Consider the following 12487-nt stretch of genomic DNA (forward strand, 5'->3'; position numbering starts at 1 on the left):
CGTAGCAAGAAGGTATCAATTTCGATATTATCTAACAATTGGACTGCTCATGTAAAATGCAAAGTATATTACAACATCTGTTAAATGTTATGTACAATTTTGACATATTATTTGTGAGATATAAAATATTGCAAACTTGCACATAACATTTATCGAAGGTAGTACTTATTTTGTTTCAAATAAGATAATACTTTTTTTATTTTAATTACATTTGTTGATGTATATATTTAAGTCTAAATATCTCTAATTATTGTATCATAAAAAAATATCTCTAATTATCAATAAGTACAAATTATAAAATTTGAAATTTTAATAATACATATTAAGAGAATTATTCCAATAAAATCTCGCATGACAACTATATTTTTTTTTTTAAATCTATAAATCACAAAACTACTCAAAAAGGGTTTGTAAATAGTGTCAAAAATCAAAACATCTCATCTGATTTAGAATCGAAGACGTATACAACAAGAAAAATGAAGAACACTACTGGCTTAGGTCTTAGGATGCAATGTAAGTTATGTTATTGTTTAGCTAGTTAATAATTATTTGAATAAGTAATGTTGATTTTGTGAAAAATTATTTGAAGATTTTGTCGAAAAATTAAAAAATGTGATCTCCTAGTAGACATTTTCCCTCTCTATTTTATGTCAAATCGTTGCAAATAATGTGTAACGGAGGTAGTATGAAGGTTTTTGTACAAAATTCATGACCTTATTTTTATCATGTCTCTCAAATTTAATCGAATTATTCCTAATTTGATGCTTTAGGAAAAGAAAAAGGTATGGTTTGATTCTTAAAAACGTGAATTGTTTTATTTAATTAAGTTTCTTTAGGTTGTCGGTTCCCAACTTTTTACTCTAATAATTTGTACGATAAATGCTTTTTCGACTAAAATAAGTTTTAAGTGGAGGTGGTAAAGCAAAAAGACTCCTTATTATTGGTTGTCCACAAGAGATTTTGTTGGATTATCCTAACAGAGTAACAGTTGAATTTATATTTTTACTTTTAAAACATTAACATTTCTGATTTCTAAATGTTATAACCTAGCTAGGTACAATAACGAACATGCATGTATAATTGTATAAACGTACCAACGCCACTTAATTGTCAACCATGCATACATGCATTTACATGTGGAATATGGATTAGAAATTTAGAATTAAGTTTGTAGCAAGATATTATTAGTAGTTTATGACGGATTATTATTAAACCAACTGTAACAAGTAATATTAGAATTAATATCACTAGTACTTCGTATAACTCAATTATTTTATTAGAGATTCTCAACGATGTTATTTGACCTTGATTGATTCCTAAGAACACGAAGTAGTATTTTTTATTAAAGTTTACTACGGGGCTAAATTATAAAATTTGAACATGTATAATTGTATATGTTTTTATGAATATATTTGCAGTAGTATTTGTGAAATTTATAAATTCTTTTGTTGCAATAAGAAGTAAGAAATGGAGGTAGTACGTATATTAATAACATAGTTATCATATTACCTTATTATGAATGAATGTAGTATCTAATTAAATTAATTACACTCAATTATTGATCCAAATATATATATATATATATATATATTGAGCATCTTATTATGTCGATATTACTTTTGAAAAGTACTTTAAACGATCATAACATTCCCATAATATATATATCTCCCCATTTATACTACCTCATTCCCATCAAAACAACCACAACCTTCTTATCCTTTTCTCGTCAAACATTCAAGCTAGAGAAAAGTCATAATCATGAAACAATTATCTAAAAAACACAAGAAACTACTCTTAATATGCCTCCTTTCTTCCCTCTTACTCATAGCCACCACTGTCGGTGTCGGCATTGGAGTAAGATCATCTCACCAAAGAGACAATAGCAACCCTAGACTCTCCCCCGAAACACATTTGGTTCTTAAATCTTCGTGTAGTAGTACTCGATACCCTGTCCTTTGTTACTCGGCCATTGCTTCCGCTCCTTCCACCACCACTTCCAAAATCTCTTCTCAGAAGGATGTCATTGCTGCTTCCTTAAACCTAACTACTCGGGCCGTGGAGCATAACTACTTCACAGTCGAAAACCTCCTCACGACACGTAAGAATCTTACGGTTCGTGAGAGGAATGCCCTACATGACTGTCTGGTTTCTATTGATGAAACCCTGGATGAGCTCAGGATGACCTTACAGGACCTCCTGAGCTACCAGCATAATAACAATAACAATAATAATAACAACAATAAACGCGGTAAGTCCTTAAAGGGCTACGCAGATGATATGAAGACACTCATATCTGCTGCCATCACCGATCAAGAGACTTGCCTAGACGGATTCTCCCATAATGACGCGGATAGGCACGTGAGGGACACGCTCCAAAGCGGGCAAGTCCACGTGGAAAAAATGTGTAGTAACTCCTTAGCCATGATCAAGAACATGACCGACACGGATATGGCTGCCGCGACAGCCACTAAGACGAACTCGAGGCAGCTTTATGAAGAGTTTGGTTGGCCACATTGGATGTCAAGTGTGGATAAAAGGATCCTCCAAGAGGGACCTACAAAGGTGGATGCCGTGGTGGCTGCTGATGGGAGTGGTGATCACCGGACAATAGGCGAGGCGGTGGCGGCTGCCCCGGTAAAGAGCAAGAAGAGGTATGTAATTAGGATCAAAGCAGGAGTGTATCATGAAATTGTGGATGTTGGTAAGAAGAAGACAAATATTATGTTTATTGGGGAAGGAAGGACTAATACTATTATTACTGGAAAGAAGAATGTAATTGATGGCAGCACTACCTACGATTCTGCTACAGTTGGTAAGCACATAAAACTACTTCCTTGTTTTTTTTTTTAAAAAAACATTTTTACACTATTTACAAACTACACATTAACTAACTTTTGCTGTTTATAACTATGATAAAATATAGTCAAATGGGTTCTTGTTTGAATCGTCTAAATGTTCATTTCATTAACATAAAATTTTTATAATTTTACAATGTCGTAAATTAAAAATATTAATAATTAATAAAATAGTGCATTGGAAAAAAAATTAGTGCACGCATTGACAGGTGTACGTAATAATATAATGGTGTCAACTAAATAAAAATGGGGTAGTTAGGACTCGGTGCTCCATATATCGTCCCCGTGTTATATTTTGCAATTTGCATGGCAAAAAGAAGAATATGATGTTTTTTTTCTTATTTTTTTTTTAAAGAAGAATATAATAATATGGATAAAAGAAATAATGGAATGTAATTTACTTTAAAATTTTCATTTAGATTGGTGGCATACCCATGCATGTATATATATTGTATATACAATGATTTAGAATAAAGTAGTACATTATTAAAGAAAAAAAATTATATATGGTTGTTTTGTGATAAATGGAAGGACTGATAATTAAAGTATTTTTTTTTTCAATCACAATATTACTTTGGACCATTTTTTTTTAAAATAAATTTATAAGTGAAGTAATTTTCATGTGATGGAGTCCTATTAGATTCATCTTGACACATACATGCAAATATACATATTTTTTTTTGAAGAAAACTTGAAAAATCATACTTGCATATACTATTCGGCTACGCTATTCCCATTCATATTTTATAAAAAGAAGTATATTTCATGAAAAAAAAAAAAGATATTAAGTTAATTATTACCTAGCTTAAAAAGGAGAATCTCAAAAGTAAGACACCATTTAATTTATTTCAAAGTGATGATCTTAATTGATTTTCATGTCTTATTAGTCCTTTTCACTACTTTAATAATAAGCTAGTTAATTCATGACGATGCTAATTAATTAGAATGTATCATCAATTAGTACCATAAATAAAGTTGCAAATTGAAAAAGAAGCAAACAACATTATGGAATTGTCATTATTACTCTATAGACTCTAATAATTAACTTGATTGAGCATTGTATTGCAGCGATTAATGGAGAAGGTTTCTTGGCGCGAGACTTGACCTTTCAAAACACCGCCGGTCCATCAAAGCACCAAGCCGTAGCACTTCGTGTAGGAGCTGACCTCGCAGCATTCTACCAATGTGACATCTTAGCATACCAAGACACATTATACGTCCACAAAAGTAGACAATTCTACGTCAAGTGCCTAATTGCAGGCACGGTAGACTTTATATTTGGTAACGCGGCAGTTGTGTTCCAAGACTGTGACATCCATGCACGTAAACCAAACCCGAACCAAAAGAACATGATCACGGCTCAATCAAGGACAGACCCTAATCAAAACACCGGGATTGTGATCCAAAAATGTAGAATTGGAGCCACCTCGGACTTACTAGCCACGAAAAATAGCTTTCCGACTTATCTTGGTAGACCATGGAAAGAATACTCTAGGACAATAATCATGCAATCATCTATAAGTGATGTGGTTCATTCAGCAGGGTGGCATGAATGGGAAGGTGACTTTGCACTTCAAACTTTGCATTATGGTGAGTATAAAAACTCCGGTCCAGGAGCCGACACTTCGAAACGTGTACAATGGAGGGGTGTTAGAGAACTTACTGATGTCGCCGAGGCTCAACAATACACTCCAGGGAATTTCATTGCTGGAGGAAGTTGGTTAGCCTCCACTTCTTTCCCTTTCTCTCTTGGTCTCTAATGAACTATTTTACCATTCAATGATTCGATTTGATCAGCATAAACTTGTACTTCGTATTTGTTGTTGTGTTAGTAGTTGGTTGAATGCAAGGGTTAAGCGCCTAAGCTAAGGAAATAAATAGGGCATGTTTGTTTCTAGTTTTCTACTTGTTAAAGGAGTTGATCATATAAAATGATGTATTAATCTACTTGTTAAAGGAGTTAATAGTAATGTTCGTTCAACCAAGATAGAAATGTTTAATTTTACAACTTGTTTATAATCCGTTAAAATGTTTGAAACCATTGAATGAATTGGATTGGAACTTATATGTTGTTCAAACTTTATATATCCGATGTAATAGTTAAGCCCTTTTAAAAAAAATGAGAGGAGGGCAAAGGATATAAGAGGATCCTCATGTGATTTTTATATATTCCTTTAATATATTAAGTAAAGTAGAGGTTATATTTTTTATTTATATTTCACAAGATTAAAAAAATTTCGACCTAACGCCCAAGTCACACACTAACTATACAAACAATATAATATAACTAGGTTAGGTCCCGTGTCATGCACGGTAATTTCTATTATTCAAATTAACATTGTAATTTTAATATGTTATCTTTTTTATCATATCAGTTGAATGCTGAATAAATAAAATTAAAAAAAAAAAACACTAAGAATAATCAACATGTGTCGAACTTGGCAGTATTATTGAAGTGTCCATAGGTAATTATAGATTATAAATTGATTAAAATTTAGATCATAAATTATCCAAGGAAACAACAAAAATATCATTTGTTGATTTTATATTTGCATTTCATTGTAAAAATTTGTAGCTTCTATTACATAATTTTTAAAATAAATAAATTCAAGAAAAAAATATGATTTTTTTTAAGGGGAAAAAAATATATGATCTTGTTGTTTCCTCAAACAAAAAAAAAATGATCTTCTAATAAATGTAGTACATAATTAATATATACCTTCCCAAAATACAAAAAGCTTTATATTCCACAAATTATGTTAATATTATATATTTTCCCAAAAAAGAACCTTCATATTTCACAAATTATGTTAAGTTTTTATTTATTTTTATTTATTTTTTTATTTTTTTGCTTAAGTTATAATTGTTAGTACTTTTTTTTGGAAGGATACATCATACATCAAATCTTCTATTATACTCTATAAGTAATTATTATTATAATATATATGTAAAGATTTGTTACTTAAATATAATTTATTTTTTTAAAAAAAAAAAAACTAAGGACACACCAAGAGATGACACGTGTCATTGCTGGTGTGTCTTTTAGTATATAGTTATTGATTGATTGATTATCAAATTAAAGAAGTACAGACTAGAAACCCGAAATATCGCTCGGACCACACACTAGCTAGTTTATAATTTAATTACTACGTACAAGCATAGCGTTGAGATCATTAAATCACTTGTACAATTTCTCATATACATATAACACATTAACACTGAGAATGACATGTTCGTTGATAATAGCGTGAACTGCTTATGACAAGTACAACTATAGCTAGGCGCCTAGGCATATAGCTTTGAGATTATTAAATTACTTGTACAACTGCTCGTATATATATGTAACACATACATTAACACTAAGAAAGTAAGAATGACATGTTTATTGTTATCTAAGTAATCTAACACATAAGTTCATAAATACAACTATACGTCTATAGCTTTGAGATTATTAAAATACTTGTACAATTGTACGCGTACATATAACACGTCTAATTATAAGCCACAAACACTAGTATATGGCCAACCCCAAATTTGTTTCCGCGTTAATGCACTTCACTACCCATCCAATTTTCCAATTTGCAACTGTATTTCTGTTTAATGACCCTATCCTCTAGCTGTTATATTTGTATCTACCCGCCAAAAACAGCAAAAACACAAATCTCCCCTTCTTTTTTTCTGTCTACATTATTCTTCCCTTGTTAGTAGTATATTTTATATTAGTAATCTAATTCATTAAAAATCCAAACATCTAAAAAAAAATTAATTATGGATAGAAGAAAATCCTTTAAAGGATATGGTAAGGTAGAAGAAACAGAAGAAGCAATATTCCAAAAAAAATTAAAAAAAAGAAGCATAATCATTTTCATCTCCATCATCATCCTCCTCGCCGTCGTCATCACCGCCGCGGTTGCAGGAGTCATACTATCCCGCCAAAGCACGGATGACGACGGCGATAAGGCACCTGCACCTCCTCCCTCTCCATCTCAGTCACTAAAAGCTGTATGCTCAGTGACTCAGTACCCTGACACTTGCTTCACCTCTTTATCTCCTCTTGTCTCCAACTCTACTACTTTTAGTAGTATTATTCCTAGTTCACTCTTCAATCTTTCTCTTCAAGTGGCAAAACACTCGGTTTCGGAGCTTCGTTTGATCCTTCCGAAGCACCTGAACGACACCGTTTTGGCTAAGGCGTTGAAGGATTGTGGTGAGTTGTTTGATGATGCTGAGGATCAACTCCGAGAATCATCGGAGTTGACAGTGTCGAGTAAGAAAGGAGATGATCTTAGGACGTGGCTTAGTGCTGTTTTGACTGATCTTGATAGTTGTGTGGAAGGCGTGTCGGAGATCAATGGAACGACGTCGTTGGTTCAGGATTTACAATTTAAGATGAAGAACGCTACTGAACTAGTGAGTAATAGTTTGGCTATTGTGAGTAAAGTTGGATCTATTTTGGGTAAGTTTAAGGATATTTCTAATAGTAAGGTTCCTTTCCATTTAAGGAAACTTCTCCGGAGTGATGGGAATAATCAAATGTTTCCTGAGTGGGTGGGGTCCGTTGAGAGGCGGTTGTTATTAGGGGAAGGTGAGGAGGAGGGGGGAGCGGACGCAGTGGTGGCTAAGGACGGGAGTGGGCAGTATAAGACAATAACGGAGGCGATAAAGGCGGTGCCGTTGAAGAGTGTGAAGAGGTATGTGATATATGTGAAGGAAGGAGTGTATGAGGAGAATGTAGTGTTGAGTAAACATGTTTGGAATGTGATGATGTATGGTGATGGAATGGATAAGAGTGTTGTTTCTGGTCATTTGAATTTCATTGATGGCACTCCAACTTTCTCTACTGCTACATTTGGTATGTAACATCTAACTCTAATTTTGAGTTGTACTTCTTAATATTGAATATTGATTGCATTTAAATAATACATATACACATGATATATTATCACTGTTTTGGTTATCAATTTTCAGATGTTGGTATTGAATTTCCATGTTTGTTATGTCAAATAATGTCAATATTCAATATCAAGAAATCTAGTTAGTCATGACAGAAAAACGAGGTCTATAAACAATATATTTTCTAGATTTTCAGAGTCTTGCACAATTTGTTGCTCACAAGGACAGATAGTACTCCATGTAAACTTTAGATAGACATACGTGAAGTACTTTGTAGATGTTTAATTAATAACACTACGTATGCTAGTATATGTTTTGCTAGGAAACTAATCATAGTTAATTAGTTAGTTTAAGGATCTTAATTTAATCTATTTCATTCCATCAGCTTACTGTAATTGACCATATTTTGGATCATTTATGGATGTTCAATGAGTTAGAAGAAAGTTGAAAAGCAAATAGTGTTACGTTAAGTTGGCCGCAATTGAAGGCGATTAAAAAATGATTCATAGAATCATAGTATGTTAGCATTAGTGAATGCCATGTGGTTTGGTTCAGCAACATTATGTCAATTTTTTTGACATTATTATTTTTTGGACATTATTATGCAACAGCAATCTAAATTGAGTGTCTTCTTTATTTATGGTCGTGACCTAAACATACATGTGCCCGTCAATTTCCACTAGCCTCGATAACAGGGTATATCTTGAAGGCGGATTTAAAATTATTAAATTCATTGGACGCTAACTAATTATAAATTATATGTATTCTCATTTATACCTTTCATTTTATATTTAACATGTCATATCATATTTAACATGTCATATTTTTCGCCATGTACCTAACAAGCGATTAGGCCCCTAACTCATACAATGATTACTTGATTAGTATAATACTCATTAGCTAAAGACTAATAATGTTAATGTATAGCTATTGCCGGAAAAGGATTTATTGCCAAGGATATGGCCTTCAAAAATACGGCGGGAGCTGAGAAGCACCAAGCAGTGGCCTTGCGGTCTCAGTCGGACCAATCTATCTTCTACCGTTGCTTGTTTGATGGATTCCAAGACACCCTCTATACACACTCCTATCGCCAATTCTATCGAGAATGCACCATCACAGGAACCATCGATTTTATATTTGGTAACGCGGCTGTAGTGTTTCAAAATTGTAAGATCCAGCCTAGACAACCAATGGCCAAACAATTTAACACCATAACGGCCCAAGGTAAGAAGGACGTTAACCAAAACACCGGGATCTCGATCCAAAAATGCACCATCTCGGGTTTGGGCCAGGTGACAGCCCCAACTTACTTGGGCCGGCCTTGGCAGCAATACTCCACTACTTTGGTCATGCAATCTGTTATTGGGCCAGTTTTGAACCCATTGGGCTGGATAGGATGGGTCAATGGAGTTGGTCCACCTTCGACGATTTATTATGCTGAGTACCAAAACACTGGGCCTGGAGCTGATCTTAGCAAGAGAGTTAAATGGGCCGGATTTAAGCCCGATATTACAGCTGATGAGGCCTCGAAGTTTACAGTGGGCAACTTCATTGATGGGAGTTCTTGGTTAACAAGCACTGATGTGGCCTTCCAGACAACATTGTAAACAGTAAACATGTCATTATCTTTCTTTTTATTTATAATTAATCTTGATGTAAAAAAGAGTATATAACTAAATATGTAAGTTGGATAACAGACATAACACTCTTTAGAAAGCACATGAAAGTTTACATGGAATGAAACATTAAGCTTAGAGGTGTCAAAACCACAACCGACCTGATCTAATATCAATTTGAAAAATATCCGATTCAAATTTTGACTCTTGTAGACATAATAATTTAACATGATTCAATTTAAAAAATTGACCTGACCTGACCCAACCCGATGTCATCGTACCCGATTCGAATTGACACCTCTAATTAAACTCACCAACTCCTAGAAACATTCCCTCCAAACTCAAATAACCGTCAAGTACAAACTTGCAACCTATGTTATATGAAATCGAGCTAGTGTTGACACAGGTTTGTGTTCAAGTGTCAAAATTGACAAAACTGTGACATTTTTTCATGATTATAGTCCAAAATGAAGTGTTGGAATGTCGATGATTTGACATTTTGACATGAGTACTTGAGTTAAAATGAAGAGTCAATAATGCAGCTTGCAACAGCTATTATTTAAGAGTCAATAATGTCTCTTTGTGTTTTATCTTGATTACAATCATGTCAAATATTACTGTAATCACTAATTATATTAATTGATTCTTGTATATCATATAGTGAATCATAAAGATTGTATTACAATGAATATGATTCAAGTTTTTTTAAAAAAAATATTTTTTTTTTTAAACATTCTTTTTATCATAACTCTATTACTGAGAATCCGTATATAATGTACTCCCTCCGTGTTATAAAAAGTGAAACGCTAAACATCGCCCGCAATTTACCATATAAAGCCCACAAATATGATATGGTTTGACCATTATGCCCATTTTCTAAAATTGAAATAATCTCGGTGTAAAAAATGTGGAGCCGTACTGGCTCGCCGGGGGAGACCGGAGGGCAGTCCGGAGATGCGGGGGACGCCGGAGGTATGTCGTCGTCGACGGAAAACGAGGTAAGTCACCGTTAAAATTCACGGTTTACCGTCGGAGTGGCTCCGGCGCCTAGGATGGACGCCCAAACCGTAGCCTGGACGTCCAAGCCAGACGCCAGAACCACCAGAGTGGCGTCCAGCCCAGACGCCCAGACCACCAGACTGGCGTCCTGGCCAGGCGCCACTCTACTGGCTGAGGCGGCCCTGCCAGGCGCCAGTCCAGTGGCTGTGGCAGCCCTGGCAGACGCCACCCTTATAAATTAATTTTTTTTTTCTTTTTTGATTTTGTTGTTGTTTTTTATTTAATTTTTTTTAAAAAAAAAAATCGAAAATGATTTTTTAAAAAAATTCGAAATGGGTTTTTTTTAAATTAAATTTGAAAATTCGAAATAGGTTTTTTTAAAATTAAATTTGAAAATTCGAAATGGTATATTTTTAAATTTAGTTTGAAAATTCGAATTGGGTTTTTATAAAAATTAAGTTTGATTATATATAATTATGCTTTTTTTGTGTTAATTCTGTGTAAATATAGAAATTAAATGTATTATCCGTTAAATGTATTTATTGTAATATATAATTGATGCAGGAATATGGTGGAGACGGAAATGATTACAGTGGGATATTTGGACATGATGGTCCATTCGAAGAAGCTCAACAGGCGATTGATTGGGCAAAACAGGTTGCAATTGCAGCTGGATTTTGCTTGGTAGTAGTAACTCATAAATCTCAACGGGATGGTAGAATGGATCGCATTTTGAGATGTGACCGTTATCGCAAAAGAGAAGAAAGAGATTTTCGTACAGCCACTCGGTTTGATACAAAGCGGAAAGGTTGTGGGTGTGAGTTCAGAGTAAAGGTTCGACAACTACGGAGTCGTGACGGTTGGGAAGTGATTGGTTACTCTAAATGGGGGTATCACAACCATGAGATGATAGTATATGAAGAGGGTCATCGACAACTGAGCGGCTTAAGTCCTGCTGCGAAACTAGTTGTGAAAGAAATGAGTGATGCTCAAGTGAAGCCTGCTAAAATATTAGCATATGTGTTAGAAAAATTTCCAGAAGACCATCCAAACCGAAGACACATCTACAACGTCAGACAACAACTCAGGTTTGAACGGTCAGAGGGAAGGAACCCTATACAGCAGCTGCTACACCAGGCACAATCACGTGGTTACCTGTTCTGGTTTGATTCTAATGAAGATACAGCGGAGGTGACTCATCTTTTCCTTGTGCATCCTGATTGTGCTGATATGATCAAGTCTTGGCCATTTGTGATTTTGATCGACTCACCGTACAAGACAAACAAGTACAAGTTCCCACTGGTTGAGATCATGGGGATCACTCCAACGAACCAGAACTTTCTGATTGGTCATGCAATCATCAAGGATGAGACGGCTCCAAGTTATTATTGGGTGTTGGAGAAGCTGAGAAACTACATCGGGCCTAATGTTCATCCAGCAGCCATCGTCAGCGACTGTGAGGGAGGTCTCTTTGCCCCCATAGCAGAGCTGTTTCCCGAATCGAACCACTTATTGTGCACATGGCACATCAACAACTGCGTGAAAGTGAAAGCCTACAACCTTTTCAAGAAGAATTTGGAAATGGCAGAGAGATTGGTGAATGGTAAGTGGCAGAAGATCCTACAGGCTACCACAGAGGAAGCGTATGAGCGAGCATTGGCTAACTTCAGGGATCCGTACCAGTGGTGTCCGGCACTGGTGGACTATGTGATGCATCAATGGGTCCCTCACAGGGAAAAGTTTGTCAAATATTGGACAAACCAGGTACTTCATTTTGGGAACACTACAACATGTAGAGTTGAGAGCGCTCATAGAGCTACCAAGGACTGGATTGATTCATCGACCGCTGCTTTGGATACACTGTTCGCTAGACTGAACAAGTCAATTGAAACTCAGAAGAACGACATCAGGAACTCTCTAGAGGACTCCAGACGACGACATGGTACGATGTATAGCCATTTTATATTTAAGATTCTCCATGGTCGTGTGTCGCACTACTGCTTGGGGTTGATTCTCACTGAGCTGAACAGGATGAGGGACTTGGCTGACGAAGTGTATGCTCGGTGTGGGTGTGCTATTTCAGTAACTCATGGATTACCTTGCGCATGCACCATTCACCGCGTT

At 35.0% G+C, this 12487-nt stretch overlaps 2 protein-coding genes across 2 annotated transcripts; both read left to right on the forward strand.

Annotated features, from left to right (window-relative positions):
• Nucleotides 1-1666: 1666 nt before the first annotated feature.
• Nucleotides 1667-4896, forward strand: LOC110685299 (pectinesterase-like). Its single transcript, XM_021861785.1, has 2 exons — nt 1667-2812; nt 3924-4896. Exons 1-2 carry the CDS (start codon nt 1759-1761, stop codon nt 4613-4615), a joined length of 1746 nt encoding a protein of 581 aa, XP_021717477.1. The 5' UTR covers nt 1667-1758; the 3' UTR covers nt 4616-4896.
• A 1241-nt stretch (nt 4897-6137) lies between these two features.
• LOC110685298 (pectinesterase 3-like) lies at nt 6138-9519 on the forward strand. The gene is made up of 2 exons (XM_021861784.1): nt 6138-7707; nt 8676-9519. Exons 1-2 carry the CDS (start codon nt 6624-6626, stop codon nt 9353-9355), a joined length of 1764 nt encoding a protein of 587 aa, XP_021717476.1. The 5' UTR covers nt 6138-6623; the 3' UTR covers nt 9356-9519.
• The last annotated feature ends 2968 nt before the right edge of the window (nt 9520-12487 follow it).

The sequence above is a fragment of the Chenopodium quinoa genome, unplaced genomic scaffold (genome assembly GCF_001683475.1).
Source record: "Chenopodium quinoa cultivar QQ74 unplaced genomic scaffold, ASM168347v1, whole genome shotgun sequence".
NCBI classification, from domain to species: Eukaryota; Viridiplantae; Streptophyta; class Magnoliopsida; order Caryophyllales; family Amaranthaceae; genus Chenopodium; species Chenopodium quinoa.

Coding starts and splice junctions, on each gene's coding strand:
- LOC110685299 (XM_021861785.1), top strand. CDS start 1,759: ATGAAACAATTATCTAAAAAACACAAGAAACTACTCTTAATATGCCTC. Junction 2,813..3,923: donor CTACGATTCTGCTACAGTTG/GTAAGCACATAA, acceptor ATTGTATTGCAG/CGATTAATGGAGAAGGTTTC.
- LOC110685298 (XM_021861784.1), top strand. CDS start 6,624: ATGGATAGAAGAAAATCCTTTAAAGGATATGGTAAGGTAGAAGAAACA. Junction 7,708..8,675: donor TTTCTCTACTGCTACATTTG/GTATGTAACATC, acceptor GTTAATGTATAG/CTATTGCCGGAAAAGGATTT.